At 39.8% G+C, this 25,149-nt stretch overlaps 1 protein-coding gene across 3 annotated transcripts in view; it reads right to left on the reverse strand.

Annotated features, from left to right (window-relative positions):
• Positions 1-25,149, reverse strand: part of AP1G1 (adaptor related protein complex 1 subunit gamma 1) — a 52,908-nt gene that overhangs the window by 24,208 nt on the left and 3,551 nt on the right. For 2 of the 3 annotated variants that reach the window (XM_050904358.1, XM_050904360.1), the window contains exons 2-6: positions 13,461-13,664; positions 9,191-9,315; positions 6,485-6,626; positions 5,134-5,230; positions 2,734-2,810 (exon numbers count right to left, since the gene is read on the reverse strand). In XM_050904358.1, coding sequence (XP_050760315.1) covers positions 2,734-2,810; positions 5,134-5,230; positions 6,485-6,626; positions 9,191-9,315; positions 13,461-13,661 — 642 coding nt within the window. In that variant the 5' untranslated portion in view covers positions 13,662-13,664. Of the gene's footprint in view, positions 1-1,501; positions 1,511-2,733; positions 2,811-5,133; positions 5,231-6,484; positions 6,627-9,190; positions 9,316-13,460; positions 13,665-25,149 lie in introns of all 3 variants that reach the window. The other variant, XM_050904361.1, reaches the window with a different exon arrangement.

Here is a 25,149-nt window from a genome sequence, read left to right on the forward strand (position 1 = left end):
GATGAAGTGGAAGCTCATTTCCAACACATCCTATGAAAAATCTTAAGGCTGAAAGACAGAAACTGGACTCACTTTCATTGAACAGTAAGAGAAAAACTACTCCTAGTAGATGATGTAGAGATGTAGATCTCTACAAGCTTTATTCCTTCCATTGAAAGTTTCTTTTATCCCTCTCAGTGCCGTTATTACTAAAATAATCCAGACACTGGCTGGAGATGAGGTGACAAACTAGACAGAGGTGTTATGGTGGCTGCACTAAGTGGAATTTTCATTCCTGAAGCATGGCTAGCACCAGGACAGCATCATTCCTTCTCTCAACTGCATGCATGACAATTACAGTTTATCAAAATGTTCTCTACAAAACCCTTCCCAACAGATTCACCCTTAAGACTTAACAAATTTTCCTGTCCTTGAGATGGGCTGCTCCTGCATTCACGTATGCCTACTATGAGTCAGGGATTGCATTCACACTAATTTTTCACCAGATCAGAGATTGCTTACAGTAAAGTTGCCACTTCTGACAACATCAAATCAAGATGGTGCTTCAGATTCAGGACAGATAGTAGCAGAAGGTGCCAAAAGCACAATGTGACTTATAGAGCACAACAGCTGCATGTGGACATACTAAATGGGCAATGTTTTCTGGACTAAAGTCCTGTACATTTGTGGTACAGTGCCAGAAGAAAACCAGCTGAGTTTCCCCATCATCTCTTTTTATTCCTACCTTTGCTCTTCAGGAATTACATACTCCTCTGCAAACGTGCATTTCATCAAGCACACAAACAATAGGAACCATGAATTTCCTATTATCTGCCTTAAAGAGGAACCAAAGGGTGCTGCAACATCTTCCCTCAAGTCAGACTAACAGACAAGTGGGGTGACCTGCTGGAGCATTCCTGGAACCCTCATTAACATTTTCTTTGCCTTCTAACATGCAAGAGTTATCAGGACTGAGGACAGAACAAACAAAGGGAAACATTACAGCCATGGAGATCGGTTGAGGGCCACCTCCCCCAATCTTCTGTAGTCAAATTACATCCATGAAAAATATCAGCAGTGCAGCTGTACTCAGCTCTTTGCAGCACAGTAAGCCCACTTAAAGGTGGCTAAGTAACTGTCTCTCCTGCTCCCTTTTGGGAATCATCCAAAGTTGCCCCATGATTCAGGGAAAACACAAAGCCCAGTTTGTGATGAGAAGAAAGCCCAGGGCTACAGTTTGCATAGGCACAAAAAAAATTCCTAAAGTATTCCTCAAATGAGAGAGAGCTTGAGGAAAGCAGGCTCATGTTTGCAGAAGGCCACAACTGAGATTCAGGGCTGCCATGGGTACAGAGGTTTAGTGACAAGACAAGACCCGCACACAAAAAGCATTAGACAAGTACAATTGATCTAAGCGTGTGGCATCAATCACAAATGTGGCATTAAGAGGTACTGCCTCACAAGAGACAAACATCTACAGATTCAATGCAAGCATGCACCATCTAGAAGAATTAACTCTTACCTTTTCATTCTAACACACAGCAGGATTCCAAATAGACAAAAGGGACAAAACAGACAACGCAGACGTTAGGGACCGATCAATGTTATACCATTCACAGCATAAACAACTACAAGAGATAGCTAGAAAAGAATGTACCTAGTACGCAAGTCTTCTGGACTCAGCTCTTCCCTCTTTTCCCACGACTATCACCTTAACTGAGCAATTAGTAGCAGGGATGGCTACCTTCAAGATGACCCTAGTCCCACTGTAATTCCTGCTTTGACATATACAATCAGGGCAAGGGAAGATGCATGCTAAAATGCTAAGATGCATCAAAGGATGTACTGTTTGAAATCCCTAATGATATAGACAAGCCAAGGAAGAACAGTAAACTGGGCATGCAAATGAATAAGCACCTGTAAGACTTTTTAGAGGAGCAAACGGCCAGTTCTGTTCTACCAGCTTTGTTCAATTTCTCCTTCTCTGACCAAGAAGTCAGAATGACAATCAATGCAATTTTCAGATGCCCTTCTATGGGTAGTCTTTCATATGGCAATAATACTGCACAGCAAATTACAGCAAACAGCATAAAGAAGTTTGCGCAGGGGCAGGGAACGAGAAGCAAACATTCCTAACCAGAGGAGGAAGAGTGACATTGACTCTCAAACACTTAAGTTAAAATGGAAAATGATGTAATATAGCATGCACCAGAGATGAGGTATCTACAGAACTAGAACTTCCACTGGTATTTTTGACCTGAGTTTATAAAATTGTGTGGCTGTGGTTAAGGCATTCAGGTGTTGGTATAAACCTCAGTTTTTCATCTTTGCCTCTTTATGTTTAATACATTTGTGATTCCTATGTCACTATAAATTAGCTACAACAGTGGAAAAAACCCTAAGAGAACATCAAAGAGGACACTTTAAATCTAACCTTAGGATGAGTTTCATGCTGCACAGTTTTAAGACTGATGTTTTGTAACTTACCCACTTATTGAAGGGGATTAGGGCTAGATACAGACAAAATTCCTACATTTAATGATTTTTTTAAAAAATTTTCATAACAAGCCGACAGTATCATTAAATTCTTCACCCAAATAGTTGTAAGGATTTTCTTAAAAGATGCACACACTGCTTTCACTAGGGAGGCTAAGAGGACACATGGGTAAAAAGACCCAAAAAGAAAAAAAACTCCAACTCATCAGAAACAAACCCATGAATATTAACTCTGCAATATTATCAGTTCACACTTACCTTTCTAAAGTGTGCAAGCATGTCTGGGCTTCTCTCACACATCTCTGTGAGGAGGACAACTGATGTGTGAAGAACACCTAAAGGCAAGGGGGGGCGGGGGGGAAGAAAAAAGTATCTACATTTAACATAATTTCATTGGCTCCAGACATGTGACAAAGATCCTAAGGAAACAACAGGAAATCATTTAAAAAAATATTCTTCTTGAATCCAACATATCTACCCCAAAATATTTTTGGGCTTACAGCTGTGCCCAAGGGAAAGCAGATAGCAATGTGCTCATGTCTTAAAGCTAAAACTAAAGGCCAAAGGAGGAAAGAAACTGGACTCTGTCTGCAGAAATTTGCATACTAAATATACAGTCAGATGGTAACAGACATAGTTGGACTAGATGATCTTTAAGATTCCTTCCAACCCAAACCATTCCATGATTCTATACAAACATAAAACTCTAGAAGGACAATATGTGTTAATTGCATTGTAGGTGTTGGGTTCCTCACGCTTTCCGATTTTCTCTTCTGATTTGGGTACCCTAGCTGACCTTATGTGACCTGAATTGGGCCTTCCTCAGAACTCAGTCTAGAAAAAGACTATAGTAGACTGCTTGGTCAAGCCAGTGTCTGCACATTAGCAGCCAGCTGCTGTGTGCCCTGCCTTAACAAAACCCAGTCAAAGTGTCTCTGAAAATAGTTAGAAAAGGCATGTCAGTTACAAACCATTTAACTAGATGTCACTGCTAGATAACTTGTTAGTGAGATATAACCTTGTAAAGCATGAAACTTCAACAATGTGCATTATTTTACATCCGCATTCAGCTGTAACACAGCAATCCTTCTCAGATGCTAACTTTTTCAGTTATTCATTTTCTGCAGCTGTTAAGTCTGTACTGGAGAGCTCCTGACTCAGAAAGAGACTAGAAGCCTGCTTAATAAGCAGCATTTTCTACAGAGATGATGACATTTGTATTTCACCATCTATGCAGATTTCTGACCTATTGCAGGTTCTATCCAAAATCGGTTTTGAAGTACATAAATATCTATCTATAAAGCTTGTGTCACAGCTTTCTTAACACTGACACTGCTTACTTATCACTGAGACCTCCCAAGAGGCTGCTAAAAAGGTTTCATATATATTTTGCTTCAGAGAAAGCTCAACACAAAGCCCATGGCTAAGACTGCTGGAAAGGAGATGCTGAATTTTAAGGATGCGGAAAGCAGAAAGGATGATCCGGTTCTTGAATTCAGGTGAACGTAGACTCAATTCTCTGCTTGGCTAAGGCTTGAAGAGGAGCATTCCCATCTTAAAGAGGGAACAGAGGGAACAGAACAGCTCTCAGCTTTTCGGGGTTGCAGAAGACAAAGACAGAGGATCTCACGCCACCAAGTTGGATCATGTAGGCATCACTTACTGACGAAGAGTCTTACAGACCATTGCCTATTCGAAGCAGTGCCTGGTCTAAATGTTCTGATCATCACGTTTTAAACCAAGGTAAACTAGCTGCACACACACGAACCACATTCCACATGCAAACTGTCCTGTACCTCAAAGGTTTACAATGCAGGGGGAAAAGGGGAAGGAAAAAAAAAGAGGGGGAAAAAAAAAGAAACAACAGCTTCTCAGGAAGCTACTGTGGCCCGTTAGTACTGTTGGCACTTGCAACTACCCTGTCTTGAGACAGAACTTCTCCCTGTGATGGGTTTTCAGCACTACAAACATCTACTGTAGAACTCCTAGTACACGCACCTATTTAAGGCACATGCTCATTGCAGATGTGCTACAGGACCAAGACTTTGGGAAGTGAGTACTAGGCCTGACAGAAATTAGTCAAGGTGGTTAATATTAGTATTTCTCTTTAAATAATCTTCTAGAAGCACTTGTGCAAGAAAACACATTAAAACAGAATAATCTCGCAAAGGACCATTAAAGCGAGAATCTGTTTTATGATGTAGTTCTGATGAAAAACAGCACTGAAGAAAGACTCTTTCCTGACAGCGATGTAGGTGTATCAGTCCTGGGAATGCCTGCTAAAATGATGTCAGAGAATCCTATAGTGCTATGCTAACAGAAGACACACAAAAAAAACCCCTAAAAAGTGCACTTTAGAGTCCCTTTAGGCAGTGTATTGGATAAAAATCACAAACTTTCCCGTTCCACCCACTCTGAAGTGTATCAAAAAACAGTGAAAGAGTTCCTTTTGTCACCTATGTCATGTAACAGTCCTGCTGACTAGCAGTGTCATACACATTCCTTCCTTCTGAATGACATTTTCTTTCACTGCATAGAAATGGGAAGAAGCAAATCATACAAATACATCTCAGAAGTTCCTTCCAAACAAAAGGCTTAGGTAGCAAGTGCACCATCCCGTAAAGCATGGCATAGCCTTGCTAAGTACTCAGATATTACCATGGTTCTTCTCATTCAGCAAGTTTTTGGTGGCTGGCAGGAACATCTCCATGAGTTCAGGCACCTTTCTAATGACATGAACAGCGCACAATGCTGCCTGTATAGGAAAAACAGTTCTGTTAGTACATACTGTAATGACAACGATACATGTTTTGAGAACATCTAGCACAGTGGGAACTATCACTAATTTCATGATACACGAAGACCTGGAAAGTTCATGGTACATTTTTCCATCTCTCTACTACAAGTGATGCTAAACAGCATCACAGAGAAGAGTTCAATAAAATTACCACGGGGCGGGGGGGGGGAAGCAGCACAGAGCTATAAAGTAATACTCCCATTAGCAATGGTTTATTTTTACATTATTCACTTCAGAAGTGGTATTAACTGCAAAGCAGCTCTGCCTTTACTAGGGCTACTTCAGTCTGTCTTCCTGTTGCTAGGGAGGGAATAATGCATTGGAAGCAAATAATTAAATTTATGTCAAATTATGGCTCATTTTCTTTCCCTTGAATATCATCTCCTTCCCCACAAAATAACTTCCTCCTGCAGGTGATGGGTCCTATGAAAAACAAAAGTATACTGCAAAAAAATTGCCTACTACTTCTAAGGTGCAGAAGCAACAGGAGACGCTATTCTTTGCAGCTGCTTGAGAATCAAGTGCACCGAGGGCCTCTCCGCAGAATACAGCAATACCTCTTAGCATTGCTTTCTCTCCAATCTCTCTCTAGATCCAGCACTAGACAAAGAAGTAACAATGCTTCTCTTCCTAAATCTTACTGCTCCCCACCCTCCCCAAGACTTAGCAATGAAATAAATTTAAAAGAACAAGGGTGATTACGCTTTGCAGATGCTACGGCACACTTGCTATGGAAACGAGACAATTTATAATTGTTTGCCCATTTTAAGCCCTTAACCATTCTATCTCACATACTATTGTCATCATCATCAACAGAAGAGATCAAATAGGTTCAAATCTTCAGGTATCAGCCTGCACTGTTAATGATCAAAGTTTCTCTGGACTTATCTAAGAAGATATAGAAGTAAAACTAATGACTAGAAGTTTGGGGTTAATGTCTCTGAACAGGCAGGTGTTCACATTACCATCAATAACCTTAAGGTAGAGAGTAGCAAAACAGAAACAACTGCCTCACCTGTGGGAGGCTTGTCTTTTAGAGGCTTACACACATTCCTGCTATAGACAGACAGGGATTTTTGACCTCTATCTGTCTTGCACACTGGGAAAATAGTCAGTGTGATCCAAGCCATCTAGTATTCCAGATATTAACAGGTATCCCATCCACCTTGAGTTTTAATCCATAACAAAGGATTCAAAAGTTCCCTGAAGTACCTTCTTCCTAAGATAGGAGTTGGAAGTTTTGAGGAGCTTTTCCACCTCTCCTGCAAGGTCTCTGCACATTTCTGAGGAGCCCATGCAGCCAAGAGTGCAGAGAGCCAGCCCCTGCACATATTGCGTGCTGTGATTAAGGTCACTGTAAAGGAGAAGAAAAAAAGCCAATCAGCATGCACACAGAGAACCTGAACACACAAGAAAAAAGGCATCTATATCTACAGTCATCTAACCAGCTGCACACATAGCCCAGAAGAACTCTCCAGATTCTCAGCTATTTGGGAGCATGACTTAGGAGCAATTGCAGCTTTGAGTGCACGTACCACAGGGTTTGCTACTACTTCTACTTAAAATCCTCAGTTACAAAGATAAAATACTTGGTTACAACTATCAGGTGGGTATCTAGGGATTGAGCTGAGAAGGGGGAAGACCACACAGAATCCCCTTAAAACTTCTAAAGTAAAATACAATGTTTTGTCTTTGGAACTTGCATGCAGAAAAGAGCCTAACATGAAGTACAGTCCTGCAGTGACTCTGTGGGTTGTCCCAGCTCTAGGATAGGCTTTAGCTTCTGCATTTACAAACCAAACAGTATATAAAAATCTATGTAAAAATATCCTCTATCCCGAGTAAAAACCACAAACCCCACCACTCGCACACCTTGAAAATAATCCATACAGGAATTTTGTTTAGCAATCCTAACTATTCATATGCCCAACAAAGTTGCGAAAAGCAGTCAATAAGAAGTTAAACCACCTAACAGCAGATGCTATTCATGAGGCCAGCTACCAATGTCACACTAAGTACAAGACAATACAGCTTCCACGTGGCAATCCCAACAGCCTTTAAAACTGATTTCTACACTACTTTTCCATCAGACTATTTGGTACTCATGTCACCACAGAATCCAGGATTCAATGTTGAAGAAAGTAAAAAAATATGGTTTCTGGTTTGGGAGGCAAGGGGAGCTGGGGATTGCATGATGGGAGAGCTGGGAAAATGAGTGGTATGTAACCAAATGCGCACAATGTGCAGAAAAGCAAGAGACAGTATTCTGGTTGTAACATCAAGCAGCTATGGCAACATGCAGATGAAGGAACACATAGCACATGCCACTAAATGGGTTGGTTTTTTGTTTCCTTCCTTTAACAAATTTTTGGCAGCTATATAAAGCTGTGTGTATAGCAAGTATGTGCTTCACAAGGGTGCTCGCTTTTTTTATATCAAAAATCTAGGTCTTGCTATAAAATAATGAAAGACAATGCAATAAATCAAATACCTTAATGTCTAGATAAAAGCAAGACAAAGTGGTAGATACAGAAGCCAAAGGAGAAAGCAATAAACAACCCACTGAGGTGGTAGGAAGCTGTCCACCAGTTTTGCTCAGCTTCAGTCTGACCCATTTCCAGTTCAAACTCACTATACCCTTACCACACAAATTCATTTTAGCATAAACAATCAAAAGAGGTGTTAACCTAGCAGCCTGGTTCTAATGGAAGAGCCTCACAGGTATGACATTTCAATGAAAAATCTTTAGCCAAATGTCTCTCCTCTCCTGGACACCAGGTCCAAAGTTAGTAGATCCACAGGCCCGCAGTTTTGCCAAGTCTCTTTCCAGGGACTTTGAGGCCACAGTCTAACGGAAGATCAATACTTGACTTGCTAATATCTGGGAGGCTTATGTTCTAAAAGTAAGTAATAATAAAAACAGACACACCACACACAACCAAGAAGGCCTCTGGGTAAATCAACTAGAACCCAGTTGTTCCGCTCCGGCTCCCATCCATCTTGAAAAGGAGTGTTATTGGAAGTGCACCAATCATCATCTACGAAACTATAATGTAAAACACTCCCAGTTTAACAGCATTTTGCTGAGAGAAAAAAAGTAAAAAAAAAAAAAAAAAATTACTTCCCATCCCCTTTTGTCCGATTTCAGCAAGATGCCAAGCAGACAGCACATCCCAAGTTGCTGCCTTGCTTCCAAGGAAAACCATTCATCAGAACCATTAGGACAACCTTAAAAAGAAAGCAGGATACACAGCCTTGATCGCTGAAGTCAGACGACTCTTCAGAGCTCGTCAGCATAAGTCAAGGAAACAAACACAGGACAACATGGCTGCAGCAATATATATGACTTTGACATATGATGGCCAGTCCAGCCTACAAAGTTTTAACAGTGTCATAAAAACATCCTGATTCAGTCATATTTAAAAGGTGCATGGACCTTTATCGATGCTGCATTACTGCTCGCCTGGCTCTTTCCTTCCTACTGCAAGCTGGAAGATAACCAGTTTACAGAAATGGAAGAGAGTTCTTTACAACAGTTAGAGGTCTCCTGCACTGGCTGAGCAGCTTACTGTGGTCATTTCATCCTCCTGATTTTATTTATCTTAACATGACCTCCAGAAACACGTACTACCATTCTGTAAGAGTAGTTACATGAAGTGTTGTTTGCCACATACACCTCTTCAGGACCAATGCAATTTTATATTCTCTTCCCTCTAAGGAAGCTAGACAGGATCATCCAATACAGTACAATACTAGAACAGTCTTGTACAGTCAACAGCATACAACAAATTGCAGATACCAGTTTTCTAACATAAGGGAAAAAAACCTAAAATACTCAAAATATCACTGTCAGGAGTGTACTTTCAGATCCTGAAACCTCAAAGCATGTGTTGATGGAGAGAGAGGTGGTACCCTTACTTCTTGATGCAATTGGTCATAAGAAGATGGACATCCTGTCTCTCATCCAGCAGCAACATGGCACCTAAATACCCAATGCGCTTGTCTGTGAATTTCTGAGAGGCAATGAGCTTGAGGCACTCCAACTGGAAAAAAAAAAAGGAAAAAAGAAGAAAAAAAAAAAAAGACAGAATTAGCTTAAACTACTTCTTAGCTAGAAGAGAAACAGTTTGAATTTTGGTGTTTACTCATTTAGGTCTCTCAGACTGCATTTTTAAAAGTATATTTTATTCCCATTTTGGTGACGTGGAAAACAAAGAAAGGTTAAATGACCTGCCCAAAGCTCCCAGCAAGCCTGCAGGAAAGTCATTAGCAGCTCCTGCATCTTGAAGTAGCCAGACACTGTTGGCCTTCCATGACCTCAGATATACCAGATATGTGGGTTTATGTCAGATCACAAAAGTAAAAGATAACATACTTAGAGACAAGAGATCCATCCCTAAAAACAAAACAGTAAAGATCTGGAAATCTAGATCATGTGTCATGTTTGATACGCACTGGAAACTTCTGAACCAGGCTTAAAGGGGGCCATCTACCTACCACAGAGAGGATCAATGCTCTGCAAATTAAGCTGTCAAAACCAGTTTTATTATGATCCGTAACTAGCTTGCTAGCTAGGTAAACTTTAGATACAGTCAGAGATAGTTAAGTTTTTGTGTTGCTCTGTAATCTCTATTTGAACACCTGAAGTCTGACTAAAATCATATGCATCGTAGCCACTACAAGCTTCCATTTCACCATGTAGAAGTGTCAACTGTGTTCAATAGCATAAAGGAGAACCCTAACATGCATAGCTGCCACTTGCACTCAGCTGATTAAGAATTTAATGGCTAACCCATTTTTAAACTTAACACTTTCTTACTGCAAAAAAGTCGTCAACCGCAGAGATATTCCAACATTACCACGCACTAAAATATTTTTCTCTAACAGATAACTAATCAAGTATAATCAATATCTACTTTCGACACAGGAGGTAGCAGAAATGGCTTCTCAAAACAGAGAAGAGATCTATCCCTCACAAACACATCCTGTAAGTCTGTTTTACAAATTAGCTGGGGCAGCAAGGAAGCATACACAACGGCTTTAAGGAGGGGTCAGACAAAGCTTGAAACAGATCCATTTTAAAGGAAGTAAAGGGGGCATGCACAGGCAAAAATACAGGGCATCATGAAAAGTTTTTCATGGTCCCTTGCTATAGGGAAGCTTGAACAGGGCAACAGACACAGGTGAGATGCAAGTAGCACACACACATCAGGAAGGTAAAGTTGTACAGGATACTGATAAGAAAATTAAAGATGAAGTGCCAGAGAAAGTAAGTGCGATGGCCTAGCCACTGACAAGTTCTCACAACTGTATGGCATCAGAACACACAACTCAACTGTGCAAGAAGTTGTCACATATGAACACCCAGCTAGTGCAGGGTGACAAACTGGTAAGAAAAAGCTTGAAAGAAAGCAAGTTCAGTTTGCTAGGTTTAAAGGGGCTGAAAATCTAGAATAAAGAAACACCTCTGAACAATAAGATCGGTCATCCACAAGGATAACTGAACTTGCACAAATGGGCAAGATCAACCAGGGATAAGGTACAGAACACTAGATAGCGACCTCTCGTCTTTCCAGTGCTTTCTGTAAAAGAATAATGCACCTCTGAACCAACTTTCCTCCCCAAGGTTTACAAGATACTTTCTTATACAACCCTCTGCAAAAAATGCAATGTAGAATTGATGACATCTAAGCTCCAGTGTAAGAGCCAACAAAGGCAGAAGACGAATGACTAAGAAAAAAGTAGAAGGAAATTAATGACTACAACAAATACTGTAAGATATATTTCTAGTACTTTTGAATTTGAAAGATATTATTGAAATTTACCCCATGAAAGGCTGATGAGTTCTTGTTTCACTTGTATACAAATACATGCAAACTAGCTTCATGCACAGCAATACTGAGAAACATGATCAGCTGAAGCTCTTACTAGGTCTAATTAGTGGAAGAAGTCTTCATATCATTACAGCCATTTCATTCAAAGGAACAATTAAATCTGCTACATCAGTACTGTAACAGATACATTAGTAAAGCCAGGTATGATACAGGCATATAGCCAGACTACAACTTACCCAAGTTTTTACTCACATAGCCACTCTTCCAACTGGAATTTTTTTGCAAGTAGAAATAATGACAATAATAATAAAGTTATTTGACCATTTGCCCAGGCTGCCTGACAACTTCTAAACTTGCACAAACGGCCTTTGCACACGCTCAAGAGACAGCTTGCTATCCAGCGCATCTCAGCATGCAGTGGCTAAAGATGGTGCTCATGCTCATATTTCTGTACAAGATATCCTGGGTCAAAGTTGAGGATCCCTGGCTTGGAAAGAAGTAGATCAACCATTTACTACTTCTGACACCTTCTCTAAATTCTCTTTTATTATTGGTTACCCCATCCACACTGTTAGCTGAAGTCAGATGTCTGCTTACGTCTTTAAGAGAGACTGTCTAACACAGCCTGTGGCTCTTTTCTGTTTTTCACCAGAACATATGTGCTGTGTATTTATCCTGTCACTCTCAGAAACTTCCTGTCTGCAATGCTGGACTGTCTATCTATAAGACTCCACTGCTGGAACAGCATGTGTCTTCAACAGGTCCCCAACTCACACAAACTATGCTCCACCTACACAACATTAGCACTTTGAAAGATTCCTTCCAGTTATAAGCATTAAGGACATGCAAAGGTCTGCAACTTACTCACTTGGAGAATACTTGTTAAAATTCCTTCTCAGCCTTGGGCCCTATACCTTCCTGAAAGTGCAGCTGACAAACTACATGAGAACCAAGGCCATCGAATGAAGTACTCTGTTCCCAAAATAGTCAGCATAGATGCTTCTGTTTGAGATGCAGCAACCCCAGCAATAATAGATACCGAATAACCTGTTTTATCCTTCTTCCACTGAGAGTGAAGAGGTAATTTACCATTACTGACCAAAGCAGAAACTGAAAAATTATTAGATATCTGGCCTAATCTTCCATATATGGGATTAAATACTTGAGTAACAAGATAAAATAATCCCAATAAAATTTAAACATGTTCCTAACATAGGTCAAATGTAGAAATTCTAGATGATGCTTATCTGTAACACTTTTCATTCTTCTTCCAGCTCTTAGATATTTAGCCTTAATTTTTGTGACAGGAAGTTTCTCTCTTGGACCAGGGAGCCTGGCTATGTGAAGTGTAAGAACAGGATGATACACAAATTCACTTGCTCTTATGCAACAACTCGTTATCCTGAGAGAAGAACCCAATGATGTAGAAGTAAGATGATGCACTTTATATGCAATAGCACAGCCCAGATTCACTCCCTAACACTAAGACTATTTGGAACTTTATTTCAGTGGTTTGAATCTACTGTTTCAGTGAGACATGTCAGGATTGGTAAATCCAATCATGAATGGATAGACTCCCAAGACATTAAGCTACTTTAAGGGATACAACAATTTGACTGACTTTTTATTTAGCTTTATGGAAGGCTTAGGTAAGATTACTACTAACAGGACACTTACTGACTTCTAAGCAAAACAGACTATGCCCCAAAGACTAAGCAAAGCTCAACCTGAAGAACGTCTTGTAGATCAAGAACTCCCATCTTCCTGTCTCCCTTTTCCACAACCTACCTGTGTCAAAAATAGCACATCAAAAATAAGCCAAGAGATGGAAAACTCATACCAGCATTCTCCAAGTCACTTCACTAAGATGGGGATAAGGAACACCAATTTTTCTTATTGCTGGAAACAGACCAGCTTTTATCTGCCTAGAATAGATTGCTTTAGAAGGAAAAGGGTATAGAACCTCCTTTGAAGCATCTGGTATTTTCCATCAGAGACAGAACTCCAAAGTGCTGTTTTGAACCCATCCAGAAATATCCATATGCACTGGACTGTGGTTTAAGAACTACTGCTCTGCAGAAACATGGGGGGTGAGGAGCAGACAGCCTGGCAAAAGCAGACTAACCCTAAGTTTCACAACAAAATACATAAGTCTCCAAACAGCAGATCTCACTAACAAAGTCAAAACTAACTAATGTAGGTTCAGAACACACGTGAAGACAGACCTCAAAACATCCCAACGAGCAGACAGCAAAACTGCAGCTATGAGTGCTCCAAACAAGTCAATGTGTCCAAAACACACAAAGCAGACTGGCATATGCACATAGCACAGCAAGCACTGAACTCTGACCTACCTGTCCAAAATGTGCAGGGTATCCCAGCATGTGCATATACAGCAGCTTTGCCACATTTCTGCATCGGTATGTGTTATCTTCCTCTCGGAAGGATGACCGGATAGCAGCACATTCCTTTTGGATCATCTCACGCTCTTCTGCCTGGGTTCTTGCTGTCCGGATGGTCCGGATCAACTCCCGCAGTCTGATGGGGGCTGGCATCCTCTGGGAGAAGAGAGAGATCTGTAAACCTCGTACTGTATCTAAAGGCTTCGTAATGGTCTCATACTTTGGCATATTTTTCTTCTTTCTTATCCTACAATTATGTAAGTGGAAGAATTAAGAAAATGCAGACTGCTTCAGTAGCATGGTTAAAAGTAAACTTGAAAACCAGAGGAATTCATTGTACCTCACATTTGCTTTTCCAGAACATTACAAACAGGAACTGCTGTTGCTCAATGCTTTGAGCCAGCTGTCAGGTGAACATAACATGACTCCCCACCTGAAACAGGCAGAAATGGCACTCTGCAAGGTATGCTCTCACATTCACATCATCTGCCTCTCTCCAGAAAAGTCAGGCTCCAAAGAAAGTTGATCCCAAAATCACGACAACTTGGGACAGAAATCTTTTACAAAAAGCAATGCTGTTTAATAACTTGCACAAGATTTCATACAAGTGTTTCAGTTAGTCATGCTTCAAAAATCCTGCAAACTTGTGCCATACACACTTCCTTCTTAGAGGCGTGGAAGTCAGCAGAAAAAACAGATGGAAGAGCAATCCTAGCTCTGTGGATATTTCCAAGAATCTTCTTTTAAAAACAAATAAATCAAGCTGACACCATCCTTTTATCACACCCCAAACAGAACAATCCTTTCTAAAACAAACAAGCCTGTCACATTACTGTCTGGTGGCACTGGTATAAAAAAGCGTGCAAGAAAAGTGTATTCTACATGAACTTCAAGTAGTTTGACTTCACCAGATGGAATACTGATGGGGCCACCTGACCTGGACAGCAATTTAGTCTTCTCAGTATCCCTCAAGAGGAAAACAGCTCTCAAACAAAAACCAAACTTTAGAATTATGTTCAACAGTTGAACTTTTTAGTTCATGCTCACCAAAGCTGACTTTTACCTTTCTGGGAGATCAGACTATGCAAGCATCTCTACAGTCTTCTTCCATCCACGTTAGACTGCGAATATAACTCAGCCATTCTCATAACAGATAATGTCACACCAACTTGTAAAAAGTTGCCATGGCAGTCTGCTACAGATTTTGTCTGGGTCACCGTCCTCCCAAAACGATGTGTCATACATTTTAAGCACTGCCATATCAGAAAAAGATGTGCATTCAGATGCTGCACTAACCAGCTTGCATGACACCACAGAACAGACAGGCTGGGAAGCATACAGAGTTAGCAGGGAACTTGTTTGCTGCAGAAAAGCAAAGAGATGCACGTAAAATAAGTAAAGGTGGCCTCACAGTAAGACAGCTGAATGCAGCTCTATAGGTCTGGATTATAAATCTGGTCTCCTACAGAATTCATGCATAACACTAAGTCTCTTCAGTCAAACCATGTAGACCCCTCATATTCCAGTTCCCCATCTTCATACCTAGAAAGTTTGAATTTACAGAGCCACAAAGCGTTCAATTTTGAAAATGGAAGAGATGTTCTTTCTGCATAAGGAAACTCTGCCCCAAAATGCTGACACATGTAGGATCAAGATTATTGGACTTGTTAATCCTTAGTCTTGCCTTGCCTCTCCATGTGAATTTATAACACTTCCTCACATTACTGTGATATGAATAAATTAATGCTTGCTATGCATTCAGATGCTGCACTAATAAGCATCACAGAAATGGTCAAGGGGAAGTAAGAAATCCGTCTCCAGAACAGTGTTTGAACATGCAATAAATAAGGCCTTTGAATGTGGCAGTCACGTTCTTTTAACGCAGCTTGTAATGTTCCTATGCTGAAAAGGATCTTCCTCACACAGCATCATATCTACATGCGTATGGGGAAGCCTTTAGTTAGATGGAGTCTTTCAACCCTTAATGCAGGACTCTGCTCTTCAGCTAACAGTACAAGTGATAGTGGTAGAACTGTGATCTTTCAGCAGCAAATTAAGACTGTAGGATCACGACAAACAGAACATGAAAACCCTGCAGAGCACTAGGAGCAGTACATTGAGACACACCTATTGTACACAGTCTCTGGAGATTTCAGATGCTGAACTGCAAGTCTCAAAGGAGCACGTACAAAACATTTTTGCAAATGTTATTTGGCCAAATTGGAAGACTATTTTCACCAGTGCAACAAAATACCCATCCTCAAAATAAAAGGACAACTCCCCAGCACTCATACAGGAAAGTCAGCCAGCAGCATAAAGGTTTCAAAGCTTGTCAAATAAAAGGTAGTTTAATTCTATCCATTTCCTGCTGTATCACCCCTATCCATGCATAATAAAATACTTTTCCTACCTTAAGAGAGCAAAATACTTTTCTAAAATCCTGCAAAAAGCCTCTGATGAATAGCTTGCTTGGGAAATTTCAGAATGAGCAACTTAGAACTATTAAAAAAAAAAAAAGGAGAACAACTAAAAACATGGATTTAAATGGCATGTAAAATCAAGGTAACTGGGCAAGAGTTATTGCAAGCTAGAGCTCCAATATAGCACGTTCTAGTTGTTTCCTAGCTGGTGTCTGGTTGTGTTGCTTTACTCTGTGGTAATTTACTCTTAGCGAAAAGGATAAACACAGATTAACTGTATGCTATCACTGGAGACTTAACTTGCTGCTAATTACACCCTACTGCGTATCCCAAAAACTTGTTTGCGTAAGCCTATCCTTGGAGCCTGCCTTAAGTTCTATTCAGAGTTTCAGCTCTGAAGGCACAAGGCTTGTCTACCTAGGAAGTTATTCTGCAATAAGGTAGGACACAACCCCCTCCCAAATTCTATGAAGCCTTATAACAACATCTGCTTAAGCTCATGTTTCTATTCTGAGTCTGTCATATTGGAAGTGGTCTCAATCTCCTATAAAAGCTATTCTTAATGAATTCAAGTTGACCCCTCATTTCTATAGCAGTTTTCAACTTAACCTACTAATTGACATGAAGAATATGATCTGCCAACCCTTCGCTGTCCTAAATGGGCAGTCAAAGAAGGCAGAAAGCAGATCAGAAATGGCCGTACCAGCTCTGATCAAAGCTCCACCCTGTCCAGTACCCTGTCTCTGACAGCAGCAGATGCCTAGGGAAGAGTGCAAGAACAGGGCAAGCGTGTAGCAATACTTCCTCAGAATTCTCTTGCAGTCTTCAACAATTTGTGGCCCAAGAACTTCTAAAGCCAGAAATAAAAAACACTCTGGTTTTATTTGGAACCCAGGTAAACTTCTAGAATCAACGATATTCTGCAGGATACAATTTGAGTTCCACAGCTTCACTGCATGACATACGGACACCCAGCTACTACTTTTATTCTGCATTTCCAACTGCTTGTTTCCACTGATGCTCCCAATTATTCTACACGCTTCCATTGTTATCCTTCCCTCACCCTCCCAGTCAGAAAAACGCAGCCTCACATCCAAGCCCTTCCACGACTGATTATCTTTGTTGCCTTGCCTGCGCATTCTACAATTCTCCCACGTCCTTTCTGAAGGAGGAGAGAAGCAAAATGCTGCACGCAACATTTAAGAGGTAGTGCCACTGATTTATTTGTATAAAATGTCTTCTGTTTTGCTCCCTATTATTTTCCTAATAATTGGTAACACTCAGTTTGGGGTTCTGCTTGCTACAAAGTGCTCATCTTGTGTTTTTCCCATAACAGTATCATAAACCCAAAAATCTCTTTCCTGGGTGGCAGCAGCCTGCTTAAAGTCCTTAATTTTTAAGCCTGGACTCACCTACTACACACACATATCACATGGTTCTAAACTGACTTTGATAAGCCACACTCTCGTTGGGAAATTGGGAAGAAGTTAAAAAAATAAAAGCACTACTGCAGGAATATTCCTCTGCAGTCTATAGGCAATACTTTCATAATCACTAAGATCACCCATGCACAGGCTCATGATGAAAGAGGTGGTTCCAGTCCTTCCATTGTGCCGACATTGGCGTTCCTGGGACAGTGCACCACATGACGCAACCTTTACAGCTGAAAACCAGCTTGCTACTTTCCTCCCAAGAAGAGTAGTCTTCAGACACATCAGTTTGGCTTGTGCAGACACAAAGGCGGCAGTGAGAACATACAGCTTTGGGAGACCTGAGATGGAGCGGGAAAGAGGTGAAGTGTTCCCTCCAGCAGTAAACCACACTTATGCTATGGTTCTGCACCCTAGTTAAGTTGATCTAAAACTTTAATGTTCCCGAGAAGACAGGCAGTGGCTATTACACGTTAAAACCATGACTGACTGTTTTATTTTAAAGAAAGAATTCTTTGGAAACTTTTTGAAACACCAATACATAGTCTGCAAACAAACTGAAGTTTGGCAGCAACTTGCTTTGACATCACAAGTCCTTTTGCTCCCACTTTATATTTGAAGGGTTTATAAACTGCTGAACACTGATATCTTCAGCCTGTGACTTGTACAATCGCACTGCTTTCCTTGCCATGGGACCAAAACATTCTGTAGGTATGCCCATAGAGGGCTTCAGCATGTTAAGTTTGGCCCTGGACAACAGGAAGTAAAAGGACAGACTGCCTAAATAGTTTTAGTCAATGGGAAAACAGTACTGAACAAAGTTACCGTATATTCTAAGTACAGCTTTTTATGAACATTTATTTTGCATCCTTCACCAGTGTTTAGGCAGGACTTCCTACCTCACTGAGAAGGCAGGTAGAATGCAAACAAACACTGAAGATCTAATATGATTTCACCCAAACATCATCCAGCCACTGAACAAATTTAATAGACTGTATTTACAAATGCCCTTGCATAAATAAACAATCAGCAAGCCACACTGTAAAGATTATTTTTCCTCCTCACACCATAACCACAGGAAAGCAAGCAGAAACCAGCATTTCAGAAAGTAAAGAATAAGACTCATAATCAGATGATAGCCAAATTATGAGGCTACCTCCTGTTTTCTTCTAACTGTGTAACACACTAACAGGCAGTCACTACAGACACAGTCCAATCTGAACTACTTCCTAAGAGCAACTGTATCTCACACACGCTTCCTGCCTGATAAGGACAGAACAATTCAGAACTGCTCTGATGGAGGACAATACGAAGGGCAAAAGACAAAGCTGTGATTTATTTTCCAACATTCAGAAATTCCGTTCTTGTGCTGCAACTCCATACTCTTTTTTTTTTTTTTTGGTCAATATTAAATCATTCAGCTTTTTCTAAAATATACCTTTGAATTCTTCCCATAAAAGAAGTTTAGCAACCAACTATATAAAATAGTGTCTCCCTCTCACAAATCACTTCACATGCTTATTCCTTGGGGCTTGAGCTCCTTTCTTGTGCACACACTCTTCTAGCATTTCAATGCATAGTAGTTCCCATGCGATGCATCAGGTTGGCTTTTCTTCCCCTCCACAAAAAAGCGTTTTCTTACTACCAAGAAATTCTTCAATCAGGTATTTGATTTCTGCCTTCAGCGACTTTAAGATTCTTTTGCCTGCTAATACACTGGAAATCTCATCTCATTTTTAAGTTTCAGACATTTCAAGTAAGTGTCGGTGGTAGATATTGCAGGTGCGAAGAAACTCTGGACATGAGAACACTTAAATTCAGAAACATTCCAGAACAGATTAACATTTACCTATTATCAACTATTCCAAAGCCTCTTATAATGCCGACAGACCTTTAATGGGATATACCTTGGGTAATTCCTGCTGATTTTCTGTTAAGCATGACTGTTTGCGTGACACAATAGGCATACACCCAAACAATTTAAATAATATGGTGAGAGCTTTCTCACTAACAGACTGCATCATCAAATATCTGTTGCCCCGTATTGGTGCATACAAGGCATAAATGGGAAACTGCAGAGAACAGCAGCAGCCATGCCAGGTAAGGCATAAAACTGATCCAACCCAGTATCCTGTCTCAGGATGGGAAGTAGCAGGTGTATAGGGGAAGTAACAGAGAAAGTACATCTCCTCGATACCTTCCCTGCATCCAAGATTTGCTGCAACTTAAGGGACTTCCTGAACCACAGACAGTATCTTTCTGCATAGCACCTCTCTACAGATCTATGGATTTATCTAATCACTTTTTGAAAGCATCCAACCTTTTCCCCATTCATACCCATGGTAATAATTTGCACAGTTTAACTATAAATTCCATTAAAAATTATCTTTTGCTTTAAACCTGCTGTCTGACCAAGTAAGGGATACTAAATGAAATTCTTACACTGTGAGAAAGTAAGTACTCATCACCTGTTAATCAATTTTATGCCATCTATGATTTTACAGCCTTCAATTATATCTACCCCTCATCCACCTCCCTTTCTAGGCAGTAGAGTCCTACTCTAATCTCTTCCTGTATGGAACCATTGCACAATTCCTTTATATCGCCCTGTGACTCTCAATTCCACTTTTTTTTTTTTTTAAACAAAGAAGAAACCTATAAAAAGTATCCAAGCAATGGGTGCACCATGAGTTTACATAGAAGATTTTTTTTTTCTTTGCACTTAGAAAGTTAAAAATGTTAAACTCGCTCTACCTGTTTGGCTACTGTTGAACTGACATTTTTTATAAAGATCCTACAGATAGCTCAGACCTCTGGCTTGAGTGACAACTTATTTAGAGCCTTTCACTGTGTATTTATCTTTATAGTAATTTCTTTTCAGCATAGGCATTGCTTTGCATTTATTGACAATGAATTCGTTTTACCATCTTATTGCATACTTCCTTAGGATCACAAAATCCTTCCACAGCTTTAGGATGAAACTGTCACCTCACTATTCACTCTTCTCCAGATAGCTTTATGAACACGCTTGCTGGCACAGTTTCGCAGAGCGCCTCTCAATAACCGCTTCCTGTTACGAAAGCAGACAGATTTTCTATCATTGTCTGGTCACTTTTGTTTCTTCCTTAGCTAGTTATTAATTCACAATAAGATGTCCCTTGAACAAGTGTGCTATAACGCAATAAAAACCTTTGGTTAGAGGCTCTGTCAAGATTTCTGAAAAATCCAACAATTTTATAATCCAGACAACTTTATCCATTTACTAAGAACTTGCCAAGAACCATGCAGTTCCTGGGTCCTCTCCTGGAGCCTTTTTAAAAAACTGGCATCACACAAACTACCACCTACTCTTGTTGTAAATAAAGCATTAAGATAGTGACATATCATATTTACAATTTGAACAATTTTGAGTTCCTTCAGAGATACCGGTGAACTTCACTTTCTATTGGCAATTTATTACTAATTTTACCTATTTGTTCCAAGAGTTCTTCTTGTCACATTTCAGTTTGAGAGTATTCCTCACAGATTTCAACATGAGAATCCCAGTAAGTTTTTCCATATAAAGCACTGATGTAAATAATGTGGATTTTTTTTTTCCTATGAATTTGTTTTCTTTACACATTGGTTATCAGTCCGACTTCTAGCATATGTCTCTGCTATGTATCGTATTCTTATACTGGGCAACAAAACAGAGTCCTGTCCAGGCACACGATCTTTAGGTGTCACTGGAACATTTTAAAAAGCAAAAAATGCATCTCATCCATGCTGAGGTATTGAGAAAATTAATTACGAACACCAGTTGAGAAGAATAAGGACAGGAAAATAGATCACGAAGTTTGCTTAGGAACATAACGCAAAAAACCCTTCAAACAAACATTAAGCAGTTCTTCCTTTTTACTGGATCTCTCAGACACTTCGTTACATTTGAAAGACAGTCAGACATGGCTTCCACATAACCACCAGTGAATCAATTCTCCTAGAGCACCTCATTGTCTCAGTTCCCACCTATACAGCACAGATAATACTGACTGCCCTGGGATTCTGCAGGCATAATAGCTTAAATGCCTCTGTTACTGCAGCATTACCCCAAGCAACAGCAAGGTGAAACAAGTGTGGTCAGTTTTGCTACAACCCAAAGAATGGCTTCCTACTACAGGCATCTGCAGAATACATACACCTGAAGAGCCATGTGTTGCCCACAAAAACTTTAATTGCAGCTCTTAGATCACTGACTACATCAGGTGACCAGCATCAAGATGGTATTGACACAAGGTCTGCTGAGTAAGTAACTACAAAACTGGGAGAAGCCAAGCCAGTAGGGACTGCTGGGGCAGATACTACCACTTAATTAAAAAAAATACAGCTGCATGTGCAGCTCAAACATCTGAACGAAGGAGCTGGGGATGCCTGAGCAGTTATTTTTCATGTCCTGCCTGTTAATCTCTCCCAGAGCTCTAAGATTAGCAGCATAGGCCCCCTGGTCATCAAGCAAAGATCCATAGTTTGTAAGGGTCAGGAAAGCTAATCATCCTAAATCCAAGCCATCTGAGCAAACAAACCAGGTTTTGTGCAGGTATCTCAGGACTTGATAAAGTCATTCAGAATCTCAGTTTCACTCTCATCCCCCAAGAAAATTCCTTTAGCTTTTCGAGGTCCGTGTATTTTCATACTCAGAGAGGTGACCCAATAAATCATTCACACTACTTCCTGGACAAACCCATGTTCATCTGGATGACTCCTATCCAGGGGCAGGCCGTAACTTAACTATTAAGCCCACAATGCTATGACTTGAAGTAGCCTGATTGCAGGCCAGAAGCATGCATTTTGCAGACTTGGTGGAAAAACAGGCAGAAGAGGTAGAATGGAGGCAACGAGATTAGATGGATATTCCTACAGGATGGAAAACATGAATGCACACAAGATAGCAACCACTTCACATGATATAGTTCAAACCAGTATGCACTTGCAGATATACAGCTAAAGAAGAAAACCACACTACTAACTGAAAGAGAGAAGACCGCACTGGCTCCACTATTCTTGTTCCTTTCTGGAGGAAATACACACAAGTGCCATGCCCTTCCCTCCCCTTAGTCAAATCAACTCTCAGCAGTACTTGTGTATCAATTTTTCTAGGATTCTGATAGATCACAGAACAACAGGAAACAAACGTGTTTCCACATACGCACTGCCAAGCAATCCATGACTGGAGACTAGACTCATTGAGCACAATGACAAGCTGTAATAGCAAGACAGGCACAAGGTCTCATGTCCTCCATGGATACAGAGCTGGCACTCTAGGAAGCAGCAGCACAATAAAAGGCACAGAGAATGGAAAAGGGCTCTAGCAAGCCCTAGAAGATGATCTATTGGCAAGTATTTATGATTTTCCTGATCATATAAACAAAGCACGGACAACATGCAGCATAACCATAGCATGGCTCTGCCAAGGCAGTCAAATAGTTATGGTATCAAAATCTTACTGGGACTTGATACACGACCATTTAAAACAAAAAGAATACTAAAGAATTACAAAAGCAAAATATAAATAGGATTAAACAATTTAGAGCTCAAAAGAATCAAAACACTTAAGTGATCACCTAATTTTGACTACATAATTTGTCTTGAAATGAGACAGAATCTTGAAATTCACACTACGAACCATGTGGAAGATTAAGAAAAGTCAGCTTCAGGTGAAAACTACAAAGCTATCAAATAGCAAACTACCATGAAAAATTAAGTTTTACAGACTTCTCTATTACAGAAATGCATTTATTGCACAAGATGACTAACAGAGAGAGGACAACCATATCATCTAGTAATAGCAGACCTGAAGTTTAACTTCAGCTGGCTAAACGCTGCTTAGAACTTCCTTCAAAGTAGCAGGTCTTGTTCTTCAGGATTAGTTAACATTTTTCACCAGTACAGGCATATGTTTTTATTCTTTGCACATTAACACAAATGACAAGGCAATTTTTAAAAGTAGCTACCTCTTTCCTCATTTTGTTTACAGCAGCAGTTTTCCTCTGCCATTTCTTTGCTAACTACAAGCTCTAGAAATCAGGGATGATCCTCGAACACCTGAAAAGAGCCTACCAGTTAATATTTACAATATCTGGTCAGATTGAACGCAGAATTCTTCCACCTCATCAAGTCTGTTTCGCCCTTCCATTCTGAAGGCCTTGCTTGCTAGAGTAACCTACTAACAAGATCAAGGCTTCTGAAAGAGTTAGATACCTAACTCAGATTAGTTCCAATGATATAGGTGGCTGGTGTCTAAGTTCCTTTAAAAAAAAAGAATTCCAGCTTTTTTTCCTAGTCTCTGGATTGCATGAAAGGTGTTACCTCAGTGATTCTCCTCCCTCTGCTATTCATGAATTCTTCCCCGACCAATAAAAAAAGGCATTCTTTCTTTATGCAACTCATTCCTAGTAAACTATCCGAAAATGAGAAAAATTAATCAAGAAAACAAAAATCATAATGTATTAAATACATTTCATTTTCATCTAAATTATGCTTCTAAATCACTATTTTCTTCCCTTTTATGGTCTTTTATTACTTAAGCTTGTCGTGTTTCAAAGTTAAAGATTTCATTCAACATCCCATTATGCCAAAAATATTTAAGTATAGAACCTTACTAAAAGTCTCTCTTAGAATACAATTATATTAAAAATATGATTGTTCACCAAATAACCTTTTATAATTACAAGAAGCACCTAATATTACCAAAACCCACATGTAAAATGCCCAAGCGCTTCAGCCAAGCTATATTCCTCTATCAGGAATTACGGTGTAAAGACAACAGGACTTACTATCCTTAAATGTGTAATTGAGTTGAGATCCTTCCGTCTGGAAACCACTCAGAAATATTAGCTTATGTCTAAAAAAAATAAATTTTAAAACCACTCTTTCAATATATTAACGAAATGGAAAAAAAAAGAAAAAGTTGCTTAACAACTTGTTTAGGACAAATTATCAAATTATCAGAGATGTTTTAAAATTCCATTAGTATTTAGCCTTGAATTCTGGAAACATTAAGACATAAAACCCGTCAAAGCTCATGGAATTACTCACAGAAGGGTTTTACTGTTTGGGGAAATTGTCTGAATTTTCAGTTCAAGTAAGATACATACCCAGTTAAAGCTTTTCCTGTAAATAGTATTTCTGAACTTGGTTCATCCTAGAAAGCAACCCAAGACTGAAGCAGCATACATTTTCAAACACATCTAAAATACACAACTTAAGCTGCTCCACCCCAATGCATGCATAAGCAATCACGTTCCTCAAGCAAAAACAGCTTTTGGGAAGTTACATAATTAAAGCCTGACTCAACTCCCAACTGAAATCAATAGCAGAACTCCCCTACTTGCTTCAGTATAACTGAATCAAGCCGCCTGTACACAAAAGCAGAAGATACACCTGGACTACATGAAAGGAGTAACTGCAATGGTTAACTACAAAATACTGATGGTCTCAACTCCATACTGCTATCAGTGGGCTTCACACTTCTATCAGATACTTTAAAAAAAAACCAAACAAACAACATATTGGCAGTAAAAACAGAAATATACACCACAAATGGAGATGAAGCTGTGAACAAAAGCAGAGATATTGGTATATGGTCTAGTCTTATCAATATTTATACAGAAAACAGTAAACACCTAAGCAAGGAGCACCACCATCATCAAGAAGGGCAAAGAAGGCAAAGGCAACACAAAAGAGTTGAGAGAAAAAGCAACCAACCATACAACATTCCAAGGGGAAAAATAACCTCTCTTGAGAAAGAGCTATTTA

The sequence above is a fragment of the Gymnogyps californianus genome, chromosome 12, assembly GCF_018139145.2.
Source record: "Gymnogyps californianus isolate 813 chromosome 12, ASM1813914v2, whole genome shotgun sequence".
NCBI lineage: Eukaryota > Metazoa > Chordata > Aves > Accipitriformes > Cathartidae > Gymnogyps > Gymnogyps californianus.